A 22,850-nucleotide genomic window follows, 5' to 3' on the forward strand; every position below is an offset into this window, starting at 1 on the left:
GCGCATCTCCTCATGGATTACAGCATGCATCAAGTTCTGCTATGAGCAGGTGATGGTGCTGCTTCCGGGAACCATCACAGCGCCCTCAACCAGAGCTCAAGCCTCGTCTACAGCCTTCCTGGAGAGAGTGCCTGTGCAGGACATCTGCAAAGCTGCCACCTGGTCGTCGGTGCATACCTTCACGTCCCACTACGCCATCGTCCAGCAGGTGAGAGAGGACGTGGGATTTGGCAGAGCAATGCTGAGGGCAGCTCACCGGTAACTCCGACCCACCTAACAAGGTATTGCTTGTTAGTCACCTGTAGTGGAATGGACATGAGAAAGCATTCAAAGAAGAAAACAAGGTTACTTACCAGTAACTGATGTTCTTCGAGATGTGTTGCTCATGTCCATTCCACAACCCACCCCCGGTCCCCGCTGCCAGAGTTGGCAGAAAGAATGGACTGAGGGGGCGTAGGGCCGGCAGCGCCTCATATACCACGGCATGTGCACGGGGCTCTATGGGGTGCCCTATGGGATCTGCTAAGGGGAAAAAAGTTCCAGATAACCGTGCACAGAGGGATGCACACACCTATAGTGGAATGGACATGAGCAACACATCTTGAAGAACAGCAGTTACTGGTAAGTAACCTTGTTTTCATGGGATAGGAAGAGTAAACAAAGTCTTTTAACCTCTTTAATGTTCCACACTAGTCCATCTGATGTCAATGGGCCTTCCCTGATAGGCGGGATATAACACTTTCTGTTGGAGACCCAGCATTTCACATTAGTCAGTGTCCCACTCCTGTGTGGTGATTTACAGGGTGACAGAGACTTACAGTGCAAACGCTCAAATATCACCTTATAATAATATGCAATACAGATATTATAAGTGAGATAAACGCATGCAACAACTTACAAGCATTACATACAATTTAGATACTAAAAAACATTCTTATAATTCTAATACCTATTTTAACAATACTAACACCCAGGGTAGGCCAGACTGATTCCAGCTGTGTTTGTCAGTACTGAACTGAGACTTGGGGACCTTGGCATGAGCTGGTACCAGGTCTGTCAGCATCACACACGGAATCAGACTTCATTATTATTTGCAGTGGGAGTGAACTTTCTTTTTCTTTCCCTCCTATAGTTAGCCTGCATTGTAGTTTTTAATCAGAGACACAGGATAATTTTATCTTTGGTGTAACTCTACTGTAGCCAGTGAAGATATGCCAGTGGTTAATTTTTCTCATTCTGTACAAACCCAACCATAGCTTGAGTTAAATAATCACAACAGTAACAGTAAGAAGATCCTATACTCAGATGTCTGGGACCATCTCCATTACCATAAATTAATAAAAATATAGACGCTGAAGAATTTCACTGATAATTGAGATGAGTTTTGGTGTAACTTAATCAACAATAAGAACTTATTTACAAAGTAAACACAATACTGATGCTGCTATGGTCTAGCCTGTCTGCATGCTCTGCAACTGGTTCCTGTCTCTGTGTGTGAGCATGTCCATGGAAGGGAAGCATGGCATGGTAACAGAAAATGCGGCCCTGCAGTTTCCTGTTGAAGCTTAATCTTTTACAGCAACTGCCATCCTCAACCCCATGGCCTTGGGGTATGTGACACAGTGTGGGTCTCTGTCCACCCAGGTTACAGAGTTAGGTCTTCGGTTCAAGCAGCTGAGGCTCACACTTTTATGTTGGCGAGCCCTGGTTCAGTTCTTGCTTATGACCCATTAGAGGTGCCTAAAGCATTGCCTGGTCCCAGGCTTCAGAGCTCAAGCTCCAGCTTGAGGCACAATGCCTGCAAAGCTATTTTTAGCTCTTGTTCATATTAAAAGAAACAGTGCCATGGGGAGGGCCTGTGGAAGAGGAGTTGGGGTTGGTGCAATGTCATTTATGTCCTTTTCAGCGCTGGAGAATAGGTGATCCTTATCTTGAGCTGCATTACCACAGTGTACCACGGCTTGCAGATAGTCGCTAGGTGTAGTTAATAAGGTAGATAAGCGGTTAATGTAATACATCGGTTGGTTGGTTGTTTCTATTGGGAGTAATTGCAGATTTTGTTTTTTAATATTATCTGAAGATATTTATCACCGGGGCACAAGAGTACTATGGACAGGACTGGTTCAGACTGGATTGCCAAACCTCAGTTGCAAAGTGCTTCCACCTCCCCGGGGCCATGTTTGTCATAAAGGTGTGTCACACATGAGTGCGTGGAAGGTACTGGCTGTTTTAGTTCGCCTCAGCCCAATGCCTCTGACATGGAGCAGGGTTATAAAAGGCTAATATCTCTGACACAGGGCTGTCAGAGGTCAGTATTTACTAACGCCTGCAGCGCTTGCTGTGAGGTTGAAATAGTCAATTGGTGTTTGCTACTCATGTTCTGGTGTCACATGGAATGGAGCATGAACCACTTTGTCCTGTGTGAGGGTTCTGGTGATAATCTGAAGCTCCTGGGAAATCAGGATATCTCCCTCTTCATAATGGCCCTGGATGTGACACCTCGCAGGGTCCCTTGCTCCATCCACTATTTCCCTTGATTCTGCCCCAATGCACATGAGAGTTCAGGACAGTTTCTGTATTAACCACACCTCCACCCCTGCATGCCTCCCCAGCTGGCATTGCAATTTGAAGTTCGTATGGTGGTAGGGAATAGGAAGGAGGGTGGTCTTGGGTCTTGTAGGCTAAGGTCCATTAAAGTGGTTTTCTAGGTGCTCCAGATTTGCTTGAAGCAGCTACAGCTCGAGGTATGTTTTAGATTTACAATGACAGCTTGAAAGATGTTAAAAGAATATCCCCAGTGGAGCAACGATAAATAGAAAAATGAAACAGTCATGCACTAACAACTGGAAAAAACAAGCAACGGAACAAGTCTAAGCAAGAGACATCTTTATTTTATGCTTATTTATCAGTTCATCCAGACAGCTTCCCTCAGTGTGAGGAAGTATCTATGCAGGGCCTGCATCTGTAATGAACACAAAGAGCTGCAGTACACCATCATGCACCCTACACCGCAGATGAGGCAATCCATGCAGTTATCAGAAATATGTCCCCTGCTTGCTGCAGAGCTTTCTCCCCAGCAGACTCTCTGACACAGTACTTTGATTGTAGGGCTGCCCATGGATACACAGAATGTGGGAAACATTAGTTAATTTTAGTAAGTACAAATGGTTCTCACCTCTTTGCAGTGCTCTGCCTCCTGAGAGTTGATAGCTGGGAAGTGCTAACATCTGTTCAGTGTAGTGGCTCAGGATCTGTTGCTAATAGAAAAGCAACTAAATATAAGACATTGGGCCTGACTCTTCAGCCAATTACACCGAGATAAATCAAGTGTAGAACTAGTCAGGCCCCTTGCATTTATCTCACCACCCTAGCCCTCTTTGCTTGAGGTGATGTGCAGCACAAGACCCCATGCACCACTTAGGCCCCAGCAGTGGAGCAGAGAAGCAAGGGCACGAGCAAAGCGATCACACAAAGGGGCTGACTGAGCACCACGAAGATGCCAAAGGTACCTGCTCCAAAAAGGCCAGTGCAGGGGGAGATAGTGGAGTGCATGCCAGGTGAAAGGTGATTGGATCTGCACCTATCTAGGTCCAGTTGGTGGGAAGTGCACCATTCCTTAGGAGGGTGTAGAGTGCACTCTCTTCAACGGCCAGCCAGTGTTACAGGGTGAGCAAAGCCATGGCATTTCCTCACTGTCCTCTTTGGGGTGGTTCGTGTCCTTGGGGTGGCTGGCAGGGAGCAGTCAACAGTCTGCCATTGGGCTTGGCATAAGTAGCTTCCCCTATCTGCATATCCACAAAGCACCGGACACGTTCTAGGCCACATTGGTAAGTCTTCTGGTTCAGCAGTGCAGAATGGAGAAAAAGGGAGCCTCCATTATTCTGGGAGTCTTCTGACAATTTACTCTGAGTTGGTCACTGTTGCCACAAAATGGTCTCCTAGTGCGTACACGCAAGCACCCTTTCTGTAATATCTGAGTGCTACTTCCTCACTGTTTTCTGTTCATTGCTCAGAGAGTGCTGCTCATCCAGAATGCTTTGTGTTTCACCGCTAGAAGAGTGACTAGGAGGAACAGACCTAGCTGACTGCGGCAGAGCAGCTGTATGCTACTGAGTAGCGGTATTAGAAAAGTGACCTGTTCCTAAGCAGGCTCTGTCTGCTTTAGATCACTCTGTTACCTGTTACTCTGCACCTGGCTGTCCTGGCTACATTCTGGTGTCAGCTCTATCTGCTAAAGACGTCTAAGTTTTGACTACTGTTGAGTCTCTTATTTCAGCAATGGTCATACGATATTATAAGATAGTCAGAAACACTCACTACAAGTAGATAGACCAACAAACTAAGATACTAGCAAATGAATTCTGAGGCAGTGAGATTGGTATCTCGATTAGGGGCCCAGGCTCTTTATTTAACAGATTGGCCAGTATACAGTGAACAAGTGATGAGAATCTCAGCCCAGTTATCTTATTGGAGACGTTTGACTGAAGGCAGAAAACAACACTGAAGAGAGTTCTGAATTAACCTGTGCTTTCTGCTTTATGTGTAGAGGGCAGCTGAGCGTACACATAAATGAACTAGTTTACTGCACAAGTTACACTGCACCCCTGAGCAGTGAGAGTCATGATGACATACTCCTGGAACGCTTTTTCACATGTGGAGCTGGAACTAAGGAGCCCAAGAATTTTGCAGAAAAGGAGGAGGACACATTCAATATGGAAAAGAGCGGCAAAAGTGCCTTTGAGAGGGACAACAAGCACAGTGGGAATCCAATATAGCAACCCTGTCAGAAACCTGCTGTCAGGTTATCTGCCAAGAACAAATAAAGACTTGACGGGAAAATAAAGGGTATTGCAGGAAAGTATTGATATCTCTTGTTTGCTGTTGACCCCGGCAAAAAAGAGCTTGCAGTGGTTTAATGAGCATTTGTTGAGGGAAACATTAAAGTATTGGTGTTGTGTCCAATTAAGCTTTGTGTATCTTTATAAAGAGAAGATCTTTAGTTTGTGGTACACTTGGATCTGTCAATGTCCTATTAAGAAAGAAGATTAAAGCTGTGAATATGAAGAGTTGAATTCAGATGCTATAGAAGGTTAAATCTTTTGGGGATTTACCTGGATAATTTATATTGTGCTTGTTACAGAAACACAGCTATTTATTTTCTCTGCCACATTGCTTGGGAGAGCAATAAAATGTCAGTGCTAAGAATGACAAAGCTCACATTGTTTTATTCTGTTCTTTTGTATGAAACAGCTCTGGTAACTAAAACTAGGATGTTTGACGTCATTTTTCTATCTTGCTGGTCCCAAGTTAGACCTTTCCATTTTCTCTTGCCTGGAACTTGATGCCTGTATCTTTTCTTTATTTCTACATTAAGAGGTGGCTACTGTGTTTCCTTTTTAATGGAAGAATCTGTTGCATTATTAGAGAGAGGTTTTTGGTTTTTTACTAAGATGCTCTGTGGGCACAAGGGATGCCTCAGTCCCTTTTTTCTCACCATTGTTTGAAATAAGCATATTTTTACATAAATAAAACTATTCAGAATCTAATTTGGATTCACTCATCATTCTTAGTGTACCAGGAGAAGAATGGTCTAGCGGGTATGGCACTGGACTGGGATGCCGGAGACCTGGGTTCAGGTTCTGGGAATTTGTTAGAGAATATTTACTCTGTTGAAAACATTATATAATTAACTAGAAAGAATCTTGCTTAAGATGCATTGTTCACTGAAAATGGACTTTCATTGTATAAGCAAAGACAGGGTGAAATCCTGGCTCTGTGGAAGTCAGTAAGAGTTTCACCATTGACTTCAGTGGTCAGGCAGGATTTCACACAGGAAAGAAGCGAATGTTGTGAGACTCACAATCAGATCATGAGAGCTAGCAATACTATGGGTAAATTCACATCAATGGTGGTTTCCTAATGGACACACATAGTTACACTTGTGTATGTTATCACAGTATGGAGCTTTTTGCCAAATACAGTTAGTCGACCACAGAGCCCTGCTCCTGCCTCTCTGGGCTTCACATACATACAGTATAAGGTCCTAACCCACAGATTACTTACAGTGTACGCTTTTTGTTATCTGTGTTTACAGTGCCTACCACAATGGGCCCTGATCCCTGACTGGGCTCTCATATTAAATAATAACAACAATATTGAGGTCAATGAAAGTACTCTCATTGATTTCAGGGGTTACGGGATCAGGCTGTTGGGGGGAAGGTCCTGTTACGAAGCTGAGTCTAATGCTTTTCTAATTCTCCCATTCTGAAATGAGTAGGGGATTTGTTCATTTCTCTCTCTGCCAGGACAGACATATCCGGTGGAAATCTTTTGTTTCTATTCACAGTCATGGTGATGTTCTCTGTCTGTTGTAATGTTCATTTTTCACTTCTAAGTGGTTTTGATTGATTGGTGGTTCCTCTGATGGTTTGCTATTGATAGTTTTGGAAAGGAGCAAAGCTGGTCGGATGAGCCTTGCATTATCTTGCCAGCTATTTAGGGAGAAGTGACAACTCCCTCTTTTCCAGATAGGCCATCCCCGAGGCCCACTACCTCTTGATGATTAACTTCTACTCCAAGTCCATAAAGCTTACTGTCAATATAAATACATTGTTCCTTAAATATTACCCAAACATCCGTCTCACAATGAGTACAAGCCATGACAAGTTCTGAGCTTTCTGTACACACCTCAGATGATATCCTTATGGATAAATACTCCACAGGATATGTTTGGTACAATGAGTTTTTCAGGTCTGAAAAGAGAGCTGTTTACAAAGAACAGGGGACCCTTTGCCAAGAGGTTTCTATGTCACAGGGGGGCTTTGAGAAGTGTTTCAGATTGTTTGAATGTGAGCCTATATCTACCCTAGGTGCACTTTATCAGCATAGGAATGCCAGTATACCACACCGACAAAGTTCTCCTGGTGTGGTGCAGCTATACCAGCAAAGCTGCGCTTTGTACTGACATAGTAAAACCACCCCCAATGAACTAAACAAGCTATACCGGTAGAAGCCCAGCTTTGCTGGTATAGCGGCCTCTTCTGCTGGCATGGCTATATCAATATAATATCACACCCCTGATCAACACAGCTATGCCGGCAGAAGTCTGTAGTGTGGACATAGCCTTAGACCATTTCTACACATACAGGGCTGCAGTGGTGCAGCTGTACCAATACAGCTGTGCTGTTGCAGCGTGTCTGGTGAAGACGCTCTATGCCGATGAGAGAGAACTCTCTTGTCAGCATAGAAAAACCACCCCCACGAGCGGAAGATGCACAATATTCTATTCTGAATGCATTCATTCCCCTTGATCCACACAAGTTACAAGCACAACTTTCTCACTTCTCCTTGGGATTCATACAGCACGGTGGCAGTCCCAGCCATGGTGAGTACGGCCTGGGGGGAAGGGGATTTGGGACAATGAGTTGGGGGGCAGGGGGATAGTCCATGGGCATCGGTATATGTGGATAGGACAATTGAACTGAATACTGGCACCATTTTCCACAGGTGGTGATGATTTTAGCTGATATCTCACTCCTAAAGGTAATGGAGGCTGAAAGGGAACAGCTCCTGCACAACGGCTGCAGAACGGATCCGTATGCTACCAGCCTGTGTGCTTCAATGGTGCCTGCTGAAGTAATTGCTGAGTGGCATAGAAAAGTGTCCTATCATAGTGGAAGAAATAAGGCAGCCCACCCCAGAAACCTTTGGCTGAGGATTGCAGATTACCTCCAGGAAAGTTTCCTGGAGATCTCTATGAGGATTCACGGGACATGCTGGTGCAAATAAACAAACTGTTCTGCAGGGTCCCCTCTGCTTAGCTGCACAGGGGAATGAGAAGCAGATAGCAACTCTACCTCTATTAATTATTTCACTACCTCTTCTAGCCTGATTAAAAAAATAGTAAGTGAACAGATGTGTCCCTGCAATATTGAAGCAAACTACATACCTACCAGAAATTCCTTCCCTGCATCAGGCTTGCTGGTGCTGGACTGCTTGACCTCTCAGGAGTCAAAAAGAAGTCCTGGCTCACCGCTCCAGTTGCCTGTCCCCCATACTCATCCTCCTCTTCCTCATCCAACACCTCATCCTCAGGGTTCATTTCGGTGGCCTGTGACTCCAGTTCCCCCGAAGTATCCATGGGGCCCTTGCAGGTGGCGGTGGAGTTACCGCCAAGAATGGCATGCAGCTTCTTGGAGAAACAGCATGTCTGCAGCTCCACACCAGAGCGACTGTTTGCCTCTCTTGCCTTCTGGTATGCCTGCCGCAGCTCCTTGATTTTCACATGGCACTGCTGCATGTCCCTATTGTAGCCCTTCTCCCCCATGCCTCAAGCGATCTGGCTGTAGATGTTGATGTTTCTACGGCTGGATTGGAGCTGTGCCTGCACAGCCTCCTCTCTCCACAGACCCAGGAGATCCACCACCTCCTGCGTACTCCAGGCAGGAGCACGTTTGGGGCGTTGAGTCGCCATGATCAGCTGAGCAGTTGGCTCTCCACGCCAAGCAAACAGGAAATGGAATTTAAAATTCATGGGGCTTTAAAAGAGGAGGGCTATGTCCTTGTGTACCTGGTTGCTGAGCAGCAGAGTTCAAAACGATGGCCAGAGCAGTCACAGCGGGGTATTATGGGACACATCCTGGAGGCCACTAAAGTCAGCGTAAATAACGCAATGTCTACACTGACACGGTGTAGACCTAACTATGTTGAACTAAGCACTATGCCTCTCGTGGAGGTGGAGCTATTAAGTTGGTGTAGTGGGTGAGTTACGTTGGTCGAAGGAACATTGTAGTGTAGACGCTTACACGGTTAGGTTGCCATAAGCTACCTTGCGTTGACCTAACTCTGTTGTGTAGACCAGGCCATAGGTACCTAAGGTCATGTTCAGGAGTCTGAAAAGCCTGGCCTAATTCTAACAACATCTGAATTCTGCCTGGGCACATGAACAATTATAGTAAAAGTGCTACAGGAAACGGATTTGATGAGGCCGTGAGCGCTGGGGCGCACACATAATGGCAGAGCTCCAAGGGTTGGAAAGCTAGATACATGTATTACAAATAAAGATATCGGGCTCATGTTTCATTACTTTTTTCTGTTAAATTTCATGCCCTAGTTTAAACATTGTCTATGTAGCATAATAAAAGCTATTCTACAAAGGAGAAATGGGGTGCTGCTAATGTAATACTGTGAAGAACAAACAGGAAACCAGGGAGCTTGCTGTTAGCCTAGGCTTGAGGGTAGGAAGGAAAGGATGCCGGGATGATAGCTTTCTCTTTAAGAGGCTGGATTCCCTCTCTTTGACGTCAGGGTTTCTGCACCAAAGACTGGCATCTGATAACCTGTTCGCTGGGTTAAAGAGGATCCGAGCACAGCCAGGAGAGAGAGGAATCCTAGTTTCAGCTGCAATCACCATCTGCTGCTCGCTCCCTTCCTCCAGCAGCAGCGGCAGCATTCCTGGGCCCCGGGCGCTCCAGTGCAGCATCCTACCATGTCTGTGGCCGGGCTGAAGAAGCAGTTCCACAAAGCCACCCAGGTACCGGCGCGGGGCTGGGGGGAAAAGGCTGGAGTGCCTCGTGTGTCCCCCGCTAGGGCTCAGGCTGCCTGCGGCGCCCCCTGCCCCAGCGTGGGGAAGGCAAAGGAAGTTGGCGCAAGCCGGCAATGTGTGTGTGTGTGTGTACGTGTACTGCTGGGGGCCGGGCCCCTGCGTCCCCACACGGCTGTGGTGGGGCGCCCAGCTGGACCCTGGAAGCCGGCGCTGGTGTGTGTGCTGGGGAAGGGGGGGGGGGGAATGTGATGCCGGGATCAGCGGTAATCCCTGGAGGGCGCAGCTCTCCGGGGGGGTCGGAGCCAGTGATAACGGGGGAAGGGGGGTCACCTGCCTTGCTTCGCCTTAGGGAAGTTGTGGGGCCGGAGGGGGATCCTGGCTGGTGCCGAGGGAAGGAGTCAAACGCCGCCCCGGGACCCGCATCCCCGCCCCCCAGAACTCCAGCTGATCGGCAGGATGCAGGGTGCTCCGAGGAGCTGGGGAGTAGGTGGCCGGGGGGGGGCTGCAGGAGCTGTGCGGGGGGTCCCTGCAGAGCCAGCATCGCTGGGGGAGCGCGCCCAGGGTCACTGGAGCTCTCGCTGCAGGCCGGCTGTGCAGCCGCTGCTGCATTATTTAGCAGGTGGAGCTGGGGCTGGGGTGGCAGCCGCTCTGCACTGCAGGCTCCTCTTTCTCCCCCCTCGGAGCAGTTTGGCAATTGAATTACTCCGTGAGGAGCCGCTCTGCCTCCCTTCTCTCCCAGGATGGGGGCAGCAGAGCTGAGCGCTTTGGCGCATTAGCCACAACTGCTCCCCGGGTTGCGTGTGGTGTGATTTCATCTCATCTGTGAAAACTGCGCCGAGTTGTGTGGGATTATGTAAAGTCCTCCCCCTCCTGTGACCTTGTACGATGAGCACCCTCTGTGATCTCCAGCATCTGAGCAGTTGCACAGAATGGCTCTGAATGGCTATGCAAGTGCCCAGTGGTTAGCTTTTTCCTCTCTCCCCTTAACAGAAAACAACCCTCCCAAGGGATCAGCTGTCTTGGTTTCATTTGTGCTTTAGCTGCACAGCCCTACTCAGACCTCTAGCAGATTTATCTACCGTTAAACTAATTTAAGGACACGCTTGCTTGATCTTTGAATCCCAAAGTGGGTTTTGCACTAATTTAAGAATTAATTTTGTTGGATTTCAGATGTTCTATATGTGCTGGTTTAGAAATCTGGGCTCAGAATAGAGACTTCTTACGCTTCACATTTTACAAGCCTGGGTTTCACTTGGATTTTTTCTCACTGTTTTGGAAATCACAACTAAACTGTAATATTCAGATTGCAGCCAACATGTTGTGATTATTGGTGCTGCTGATGTGGTGTATGGTGAGGAGAACCAGCTGCTGTAGGTAACTCAAAGTTATTTTAGTGGGATCAGGATGGATGTTTCACCAGATTCAAATTTATTTTTAAAACTTAAAATAATACTTAATTTTTAAAATGCAACCTGTGGTCATATTCTGATCTCATTTACACTGGTGAAAATCCTGTATAACTTCATTGAAGTCAATGGAGTTACTCTGCTTTTACGTTGCTGTGACTGACATTAAAATTTGACTCTGTCTTCAATTCACATATAAAATGGGTAAAAATATCAGATACTACATAGTAATCCTTATTGTGGAGTGTCTTCAGGGAACAGGGTAGGGCCACTGTAAATAGCCTCCAAAAGTAGGCTTGCAAAATTCAGTATGGCATAACACCCTTTGAGACTCTGTGCCTTCTTTTCTCATCTTGTCTCCTTTTAGGTTTCTAGAAAAGTGTGTCTGGTTTTTTGATCTAATGCAATAATTCCTTAACCACATCCAATAGGGGACTTTCCCAAATTCTAGTTCTAATTGTGATTTCCTCCAACTTATAAATAAATAAAAAGCATTATGACTATGAATGCAGTGGTGTGTATTGGGACCTTTAGTGACACCTGTGCATAGAGCAAAACATTGCATCTTGTCATTCATATCATACTGTGCTGCATCATTTGTTAAATACCCTTCACACCAGCCTGTCAGGGTAATGACAGATGCACAGCAGTCACAATTAAGTTCCTGAGACAATGCAACCATCATTATTTCTCCCCTATTTCCTCTGATGTATATTAGAAGCCAAGAAATCAACATCACTGCAGTGAAATCTAGTACCCAAAGTAAAAATCCAAGTGCTGTACTAGCCAAATCCAAGGAGAGGGTATGCTGAAGACTACTTGCCAATGGTAAATTTACTCAGGCGCCTTTTTGAAGTACACTAAAAAGAATCCTTTCATGAACAATAGAAGTAAATAAGATGCATTCCGGGATGGAGCATGCTACATAGGTGTTCGTATACTGTGCTATCCTTCAGATGACATTCTCATACTGAATGACTCATTCTGAGGATTCCTTTTAGCAGCAATACTACCATTTATAAGTAGGAAGAGTTTGAACTAACTGGAACCAAAATAGCAGTCTAATTCCAAATTTAGCAACCTGTCCACAGACAATTTATGGATTTGGGAGACCAACCCTGACTTACACAATCAAGTCATACTCATGCCATGAAATGCTGGCATGAGTGAAAATTACTCATGAGTAAGGGCTAAAGGATTGAGCCATATACTTGTTTTTGCCATGACTGCTGATTGATAAATTAAAGACCCATCCCTGCCACCCCTACTCACATGAGAGGTCCCATTGACTAGGGTTTGCAGGATAGGGGCCCACATTTGCTATATCAACTAAGAACAAACACCTTTTTAGTGATTTTTCACAATTTGTAGGGAATTGACCTGACAAGTTTTGAAGTTCCTATGATAGCTTACATAAGAACAGCAGATTATTCATCACTGGTAATTTGTAAATCAAGACTGGTTGGTTTTTTTTTTTTTAAAGATTTGCTCTCGTTCAAACTAGAATTATTTTGGGGAATTTGTATAGCCTTTATTGTACAAGAGCTCAGACTAAATTATCATGATAGTCCCTTCTGGCCTTGGAATCGATGAACGCCTACTCACAAGTGACCTGTTTTGTTACAGTGCTCTTCCAAACCATACAGGGAACGTTTGAAACCTTTGGAACCTTTGATTTTGCTGTGTCCTAGTTTACTCTGTTTTTATACTTTCAACTTTTTCACTGCTGTTTCTTGAACAGTTTGTTTTCTTATGAAAACACAGGATTGGTCTCTAAATGTGTCAGGATATTGCATGGGCCTAATAATTGGATTTCCTAGATTTTAGCTAGGTCCTATTGTGAAAAGTAATATGAAGTACATACAGGTGTCTGAATGTCATATCCTGTACTACAGCAAATATGCAAATTTTGCATGAGAAATGAAATTTTTGGGCTATTTCCTAGCAAGATTACATTTCATTTCTTAATAGACCCAATTCTTGAAAACGTTTCAATATACCATTAAGTTGTAAAGCAGTTTTCTAGGATTACTGTGTTCTTCACACCAGTGAAACATTCTACAGTCTTTAATTGTTTTTGTACCCTTCCACCTCCGAAGCTATTATGCTTGTTCATAACCCCTTTGTGTGTGGCTGTGTACGTGTGTGTCTCTCAAACACTCACATCCACAATTTCTTTCTATAAGCACTCTAATATTTGCCTATTACAAAATATTAAAGCTTTTTGACACTACTAAAAATCATATTAATTGTTTCTTCTATACAAAAGGAGTTTATTTTATCTACCATAATTTCAAATCACATGAGTTCAATTTTTGGGTTTACTTCATCTAATTTCAACATTTTGTTTTTCTTTCCTACTTTACTTTGTAAAATGGAAAACAAACAAAACAACCTACAGAAATTTACAAATTGTGTTATTGGAATACATTTTGCAGCGTTCCCTGTATATTAAAGCTCTTCCATCCAGTGCAGCAGCAGTTAGTCGGTGAAAAGTGGGGGCAAATTTAGCACTTGTTAGCAAGGAGCAGTGCTATGTCTTTGCCATTCTGTGGGACAGATTTTCTTCTCGCAACAATTTTACTGCAGTGTAATTCCATAGACTTCAGCGGAGCTACTCAAGATTTACACTTGTATAAATGAGGGTGAGTCAGACCCTCTGAGTGAGTTTAATACAGAATTACAAAATAGCTAGGCTGCTCAGTATGGAATAGGTTATTTATTACTATTGTGCCCACATGGCACCTGAGGAACAAAGGTAACAGCACTAAAATGTTAATTGAAGCTACCATGTTTCTGCAGGGAGTACAATGTGCAATCATACAGACAGCTTCAAATATCAATTTTCCAGGAATTCGTAATGGGCAAATAAATGTAATTGCATCAGTACATACTAAAGGGTCTGTTCTCCCCTAGACGCACAAGCCTCGCTTCATTAATGTTATTGGGAATTATGTCCATATCAAGGAGAGAATAGACTCTGAAAGGCTTGTGTGGGTTTTAAAAATACTAGCGTAAATTTGGGTTTTGGCTGGCATTTAGATTTAGATGTAGACTTACTAGCATGTAAAAAATATAGTTGCTTTAAAGAAACCACAGCTTTATCTTTTCATAGCAACATGTATTGCATAGTATGGAATAAACCTGGCACCCCAAACACACCATTAAGACTGAGCTTTTAGAAAAGTAAAACTTCTATAGTGAAAAAAAGGTAACAAAACCACTGGCAGCTGATTGCATCATTCCACCACACCTGGGCACTAGTGGTGAGGTTGAAGGTTCAATGAAAATGATTGACATTTAAATGGACAGAGTGAAGGGGGCTGTGTTACCCCACTAAGGCCTGGTATTTGGCCTATTATTTTAAACGCAGCAATGTCCCTTTAAGAGACCGCATGCCTTTTTGTTTGTTTGTTTGTTTGTTTTTTTAATGTAGACATTAAGCAGACCTGAGTATGTATTCTTGTGAAAAAAACGTTTAAAGAAAAATACTTCCACTTTGATTGTATCATCCATGTTGCCACTATGCCTATAGCTGTCAGTAACTTGTTATGAAGCAGACCTGTTGGATGGTAAATACAATGTTTCTCTTTAACAAAACAGCCTGTGAAAAGGCTTGGTAACTGACTACAGTAAATAACCACTGGATATAGAACAAAAATCGGGTTTGGGTACAAATTAGGCTCTGATCCTGCAATTGCATCTACTCAAGCTGCTCACGGCCCTGTTGACTTCAAAGGGATTCTGCATGGATCCACTTGCAAGATTGGGTCCTTAGGAGTGATGTAGAGACTGAAATAACGAATGTTGCTAGGTACTGCAGCTAGCATGTGTTCTGGAAGAGAGAGAATGCTCCATGGCTCTGAGCAAAACACTTAAGCACATGCTTAATCTTAAACACATGAGTAGTTTGCTAGATCATGGCCCATCTGACCAAACAGAAACAGAACTGCCAAGGTCAGAGGGGACTGTAATATTGTTTACAGTGATGGGGAAAGGAAATCCAAGGACGGAAGCTATACCCGTCACGGGTTCAAACTGCTTTGCACACTTGATTAATTCTCAAAACACCACTGTGGGGTAGGTAAGATATTTACTATATTGTTAGTCCTCTTTTACAGATGAGGGATCTGAGTTGGAGGTTGATACCAACATTTCCCAACTTGGGGTGCCTAAATCCATATTTGGGGTCCTAAATCATAGTGGCCTGATTCTATGAGATTCTAGCATCCAGATATCCCATTGAATCAAAGGGGAGCTGAGACTGCTCAGCACTGTGGAAAATCAGGCTGCTTTTATTTAGGAGCCTAATTTTGGGCAACCGGCTTTAAAAATGTTGGTTCCATGACTTGCCTGAGGTCACCCTGGGACTCAATAGCAAAGCCAGGACTAGAACCTGGTTCTCTTGATTCTAGTCATCTGCTAACCTCTCTGTAACTCACACTGTTTCCTGAGTATTACATAATATGAGATATAAAGGGAAAGGGCATGATCCAACTTCTAATGAAATCAATGGGATTCTTTCTTTTGACATCAATGGGAGCTGCATTTTGCCCCAAATGAACATGTATCCTGTCCTTTTTCCTTCCCCTCCAAAAGAATTACAAGAGAGTTTATATATTTTCATATTCTGTGTGAGCCTGTATTGGAAGATAAACAATGTAGTATTCTTTCCAATATAGGTGTTACTTTGTTTTGCTTACAACAAATCATGCCATCTTCTTCTTCATCTTCTTGAGGATACCTGACATGCTAAAATTCTGACCAAGTGTTCTTGGTCTTTTAGCGCATTTCCAGTGTGATGCTTCACATCACATAGCAGTGGGATGTTAGGCAAGTGGCAGAAGCGCTGTCATGTGGGACATCTAAAATTAGACTTGACAGAGATCTAGTAAATGTGCAAAATTGGAAACAAACCCACTTTGACTGGAGATGGATTAGGTGACCTAATAGATCTTTTCCATCTGTGATTTGTTGTATGGGATAAAAACAAAGTGGAAAAATTTGAGCTGCACTTACTATGACCAAGTGTTTTGTGATAGGAAGATACTGAATAAAAGCTGGCATACTTGTATAGGAACTGACAGGCCATATCAAAGGGCCACGTGCTGAAATCCTGTCTCAGTTCTGATTTAGTTCTTATTTATGCACATCCCATTGTCAGAAGTGGGAATATGCCTGTGTTAAAGAACTCAAGATTCAGCCTCAAATTCTTTGGGTGGAAAATAATTGAACAGCTCCGTTTGTTAATGTGCATTAGATTAAAAGCCAGGGTTTACATTTTCAGAAATGACAAATGATCATAGGTGCCTCAATTTTGGGATATCTAACTTGAGATACATTAAAAGGACCTGATTTTCAGAAAGTGCTGAACTCCTGCCCCATGAATATCAGGCCCCTTTATTGGTGTCTCACGTTATGCCCCCCAAATCACCATGGAAATAGATATAGTCCTTCTTAAATGTATTCATGTGTGAGGGGGAAAGGTCTATTCAATATACTGACTATATATTATATAAGTGACAGCTTACATACTATACCTACAATTTCTACTTAACTGGATATTTTACAAATGATATTGACCATGATTAAATCATAGCATAACTTATGAGATAAATATGCCTGCACACTAGGTAAACTGATGTAAGCAGAGTTTGCCCCACAGCACTGCATACATGGTTAAGCTTGTGGTCTCACCACTGTTTTCAGTATTTTATATACACCAGTAATTATTACTTGTATTCCTAATGAGAACCGGAAGCTTTTGCTTTTATTTATAAAGCTGGGAGTCTTTTTAAATCATTGAAATGTATTCTTAATTTTCTAGCAAATGAGAAAGGAATGAATGTTTTATTGACACAGTTACTCCTATATGAATCCATATTTTTCATATAGTAAAGCTCCATCATCACTCTCACTTGATACGTAGTCATAGAATTAAGCCCAGGCCACAGATAAACTGTGCTGCAAACCTCCAAAGGGTATTAGTCTAGATCTGCTTTTGCTGAAATATGTGTGTTCCTGAATAGGGTTAGAAACATAGTGATCTCAGGCACATATGTGGCTGTAAGCTTTGTAAAGTATTGTAAATGGGAAGCTAGTGGATAAGATGCATCTGCTGGAAGGTGATGGAAAGCCACAGTCAAGCATAGGACATAAACAGGAACATGGTGAATCACTGAAGCCAGAGAAGATACGGTGAAATATGTTTAGTGTTCAGAAGTTACAAGGAGTTTTTTCCTGCTTGATATTTAGAATATCAAATGGAAACAAGGTTTTTAAAAGGTAGATCGTGCCAGACCAACCTGTTTTCTTTCCATGAGAAGATAACCGATTTTTCTAGACAAGGGAAATGTAGTAAATCTAATCTACCTGGATTTCAGTAAAGCATTTGATGCAGTTCCACATGAAAAGTTATTAGTTAAATTGGAGGAGATGGAGGTTAATATGAAAATTGAAAAGTGGGTAAGGAAATGGCTAAAGGGGAGACTACAACGGGTCTGAAAGGTGAACTGTCAGGGTGGAGGGAGGTTACTAGTGGACTTCCTCAAGGATATGTCTTGGGACCAATCTTATTTAACAGTTTCATTGCTCACCTTGGCACAAAAAGTGGGAGTGTGATAATAAAATTTGTGGATGACACAAAGTTGGGAGGTATTGCAAATACGGAGGAGGACTGGACTATCATAACAAGATGATTGGATGACCTTGAAAACTGGAGTAATTAGAAATGGGATGAAATATCATGCACTTATAGACTAATAACAAGAATTTTTGCTATAAATTGTGGAAGTATCAGTTGGAAGCAACAGAGGAAGAGAAAGACCTGTGTATATTGGTTGGTCAAAGAATGATTATGAGCCACCAGTGTGATGCAGCCAATAAGATGCACACAAAAAGACTAATGCAATCCTAGGATGTATCAGACAAAGTATTTCCAATAGAGAAATGGAAGTGTTCTTACCATCATACATGGTGAGATCTCATCTGGATGATCAGAGGAGTGGAGAACCTACCTTACAAGAGGAGACTCAAAGAGCTTGGCTTGTTTATTGTAACAAAATAAAGGATGAGGGGAGATATGATTGCTCTTTATAAATACATCAGAGGGATAAATACCAAGGAGGGAAAGGAGTTATTTAAATTAAGGGCCAATGCTGGCATGAGAACAAATGGATATAAACTGGCTAACAATAAATTTAGGATTGAAAATAGGCAAAAGTTTCTAACCATTGGAGGAGTGAAGTTCTGGAAAAGCCTTCCACAGGGAGCAGCAGGGGCAAAAAACATAACCTGTTTTAAGACTGAGCTTGATAAGTTTACGAAGGAGACAGTATGGTGAGATTGACCACAATGTCATATTGGCCATTCGTGACTGCTATTAGCAAAAATCTCCAACAATCAGAGGTGGGACACTAGATGGGGAGGGTTCTGAGGTTAGTACAGAGAATTGTTTCCCAGCAGTCTGGTGGTAGATCTTGCTCACATGCTCAGGGTCTAACTGTTCGTCATATTTTGAGTTGGAAGAAATTTCCCCCCAGGTCAGATTGGCAGAGACCCTGGGATTTTTTCATCTTCTCCTGCAGTACAGGGCAAGGGTCATTTGCTGGTTTGAACTAGAGTAAATGATAGACTCTCTGTAACTTGAAGTCTTTAAATCAATTTTTGAAGATTTCAGTTACTCAATCAGAGGTTATGGTCCTATTACAGGAGCGGGTGGGTAAGGTTCTATGGCCTGCGATGTGCAGGAGGTCAGACAAGATGATCATGATGGTCCTTTCTGGCCTTAAAGTCTATGAATCTATGAAAATGACACCAAGGGAACAATTAAGGCCCTGATCCTGGAGACTGCTCCATATCACTTGCCAGGATTATCTGGCAATATCTCACTTAATTATTTCCCTGCCATTGTGGGGGCCTTGGTCATTGGTACACCTCAGTCCCTTATATTCTAGGCCTGTGGCACATAATAGTTTCCATATGGAAAAATTGATAAAACTGATGTGTGAGTTTTTTCTCCTTCCCACTGGTGTCCAGGAGATCTATTGTGCAAATTGCCACTGAGTGTATTAAATGGATAACTGTCTGTCTGTTTATCTGAGGCATTTCTAGTGGATTCCTCACCATAGTGCCTAGGCATCAGGTCTATCCAATTTGTGCATGCAATTACTATTTATATGCACAGAGCCAGGGACCTGATTGACACCCTCTTGCAAATTTTCCCCATTACCTCTCTAGGCATAAAATAAAGGATGCAATTTCAAAACATAGCCTGTGTCAGAATCTTATTTTATATCTCATCTGTCATCAGCTCCTTCTGGAGTACTGCACAGCAAGATGAAATAAGCACCGACTGCTGCTGGTCAGTAGTGCACAAGTGTGTCTGAGAGATTTAACTCACCTCTCACTTCTGCGACTTGCATGTTGATAGTATTCATAAAAAATGCAGAAGCACCATGAACAAATCCTGAGACTTTGCAGAGGTTCCTGTGCGTAATGTACTGTACCTTGTCAAGGCTCCCAAATGGAAATATGACAGAGATGATGGACCGGCCTTTCTCCTTTACTGCGGGGAAGAAGACTCGAAGATCAACAGCAACAACCCAAGAGCCTACTGATGGAGGTCCTCAGCATAGAAAGTCCACCAGGGAAGGAGGCTGTTACACTGGAAACAGTTTGACAGGACTTAGGGATCCAGTGCACCCCTAAAGTAGCTGCAGTTGACTAGAAAGGGGATGGGGCCAGAATCACTAGGAAGAACAGTGATCCTTGGCTAGCCTCCCCTAGTGCAGCTCCTATGGAACCCTCAACAAGAATAAAAGCTGCCTTCCCCCACCAAATCCTTCTAGAGCAAGATCCCTTTCATTTACACCTACCTGTGCTATCTTCTGTGAATATGGCTCACCGTTGTCTCTCTACCTTGCATCTCTTATTGGAGGATGGTGATGCTGGGCCCATCTTAAATGTGCAGAGATGAGCATAGGAAGGAAAACTGCTCTAGTGCAAAGTATTTTTATCATGCTCTTTGCCACAAACAGAATTATTTAACCTCACACTGCTTACCTAATCCTGTACTTAAACTTGGAACAGAAATAGTAGCTTTTTAAAAAACCTGATGTTGTGGCAGATGTCTCAGAAACATATCCAACATACCACAAAACTGAAAGTGCTTTAATATATTTTTTCTGCAAAATGAATTATTCTGAACCAAAGGAGGAAATTCTCAGTCACTCTTTTCCCCCCAGTTTCCATAAGGGGTTCAAAGAGACCTCATCCTCATTCAAGCACCAGTAGGATTTTTTCTCTCCCCTAGATGAGTCATATCAGAATATCTTTGCTGGTGAAGAAGATTTGGTGATGCGCATATCAGTCACCTGCACCATTTTCAGTAAACCCCGGAGGTTTCAACTAGGAAGGTGGTCTGATACTCCCTTGATGGGGGACATATAAGTAGTTGGATAACTAGATAGATGCCCAATGGTGGTCGTTTTTACAAGTCACTGATCTAACCAGGCTGACAAGTATCTTGTATTCTGTCCTCTGCAGCTAAGGGTATTATTGTGGTATTGCCACTGTGCACTGATTGGTTCACATCAGAGGATCTCCATCTCCAGTGGAAACCAGCATTCACACAGAGCTAAGATCAACATGCTGTGGCTTGTTAGAGTAAAACTAAGAAATGTTGGGGCACGAGGGGCTGTATATTCATTTGTATGATTAGTATTCCTTAAAACAAATGGGAATGGATTTAGCACTCACAAAAAGGTATCATGGCAACCCTCCTGGCAACAGAAGTCCTCCTGTCAGAAGCGAGGAATGGATGACGGGATAGATCACTTGATAATCGCCCTGTTCCATTCATTCCCTCTCAAGCATCTGGCACGAACTACTGTCAGAAGACAGGATACTAGGCTAGGTGGACCATTGATCTGATGCAATATGGCTGTTCTTGTCTTCTTCACTGAGGACTCAGTTGTGTCTTTAAAGCACAGCACTGCTTTTGGTGTAGTGCAGAACCGGCCCGCCCAGAAAGAGCTCTCGATGCCACCTGGTGCTACATGCTTGGATAGGGTGCAGCGTTGTCTCCCCAACATGTGCTGATCCCACTCTGTGGTCAGTGCAGAGGGCTATACATGTCATGAACCTGTCTCTTCCTCACAGCGATAAAGGTGCAGTTGGCCTCTGTGCTGTTTGAAAGGAGCTGCTGCTGAGACCCTATGCTCCTGGCCTGCATTTGTGCCTGGTTTTATATGGATGTCACAAGTGGCAGGGAGGTTAAGGTTTAGCTGTCTTCCCCAACTTCCCCTTAGTGCCTCCATGTAAGGGTCAGGCATTATTTGGCCCTGGAAAAGATATAGCTGGGGAAATAGCCATGCAGCCTTCCTTACACTGGCTTGTCTAGGTGACTTCTTCCTGTCCTGGAGCAACCATTCCTAAGCACAAAAGGCCTCTCTGCTGAGACTGCTAACAATGCTCCCAATGGGTAATAATTACGTTGATGGGTTTGTGATGTGAATTCCTACCCAAAAGGAAATGGACAGAGACCACCATTTGGTTTCACTGGCCACTGAACAGCCGTCATTTGATGGAGGTAACTTCCACGGGGTTTTTATTTTCTCTTTCACAATTTTCTTGAATTTGTAAGCACTCTGAAATTAAGGTATTATGCTGAGTGCTTTGTGAGCAGATGTTTTAAAATACAGTAAACAGTTTTCTTTATTCCCTTTTCTTCTCTGATGTCAGAAAAGCTGGTTACACCAGACAGTGTTAAAATATTTCCACCCTTAAAATGTTTCCACTGCCCTTTTTGATTTTAGCCTTGAATAGGATTGTTTAAATTTCAGTTGTTGTTACCAGCTGTAAATGCAAAAATGGTTTAGCTTTGCACTTTGCTATACCTCATTACAATAATGCTTTGCCTTACTTTTGTACACTATAGACCCCCAGTATTTCTATTTGATAGGAAAAAGGACACACCCCAGACATGACTTGCCTGCTCCTAGTCCTGAAAAAATAAATTGACATATGAAAGCAAACACACATGCCAAGGCCTTTTCCCTGAAAGGAGTTATTTTTCTGGGAATTGTCCCTCACATGCTCCTGCTCTTTTTGCTTGGCTGAAACATCCAAATGTATGAATTAATGTTACTAAAATACTACTTTTCTAGCCCTTGTAATACAATTCAATTGGGTGTTTACCAATGTGATGGGCTGTCCACCCCACACAAGCCCTGGGCAGTTAATGTAAGCCAGAAAGGGCCAATTAATCTTATATGTTGCACTTTGAGGGAAGCCAGGATTGATAAAACCTAACCAGAGCTGAAGCCCAGCTGGGGGAGGAGTTGGGTCAGGATTACAAAACAGGACGTGTGAACAGGAAGAAGCTGTACGGAGGAGGTCTGCAGTTGCATCTTAGAGGGAAAAGGTGTTGGTCAGGGACTAGAAGACGTTCAAGGGGGAGAATAAACCTTGTGTCTTGCCCTGGACTCGATTGTTTTACAAAAGGCCTAGAGGGATGAAGTAGCTATGAGAAGCAGAAGAATCACCAATGGTAGATCCAGAGTCAGGCAAAGGCCTAGAGAATTGTGGTAGGAAAGCGCCCAGGGAAACAGGAGCAGGGTCAGAGGTTGAGTAGATGTAGTCATAGGGTGCCTGGGTTTGGACTCAGAGTAGCAGATGGGTTCTCCTAACATGCACTGTGAAAGTGGCACTGGATCTACACTTGGAATGGAAGACTGTCTGAGGATAATACCTAGATAGCTTGTCTGGGGAGGGAGGAACTACATAGTGACCTGGCCAGAGGGCTGAGTCATGAAGAAGGAGCACCCCAAGTCATGAAGAGAGGGGAGCTGCAGCATGAGCAACCAATGGAAGGGGGTGCCAGATGGGGTAAGAGCTAA

The 22,850-nt window shown here is 43.5% G+C and overlaps 1 protein-coding gene across 1 annotated transcript in view; it reads left to right on the forward strand.

Annotated features, from left to right (window-relative positions):
• The first annotated feature begins 9,367 nt into the window (after positions 1–9,367).
• Positions 9,368–22,850, forward strand: part of SH3GL2 (SH3 domain containing GRB2 like 2, endophilin A1) — a 131,448-nt gene continuing 117,965 nt past the window's right edge. The window contains exon 1 of the mRNA XM_067553129.1: positions 9,368–9,532. Coding sequence (XP_067409230.1) covers positions 9,488–9,532 — 45 coding nt within the window. The 5' untranslated portion in view covers positions 9,368–9,487. The remainder of the gene's footprint in view (positions 9,533–22,850) is intronic.

The sequence above is a fragment of the Emydura macquarii genome, unplaced genomic scaffold (genome assembly GCF_026122565.2).
Source record: "Emydura macquarii macquarii isolate MOO-44397 ecotype Brisbane River unplaced genomic scaffold, CSIRO-AGI_Emac_v2 contig_1451, whole genome shotgun sequence".
In the NCBI taxonomy this organism is placed as follows: domain Eukaryota; kingdom Metazoa; phylum Chordata; order Testudines; family Chelidae; genus Emydura; species Emydura macquarii.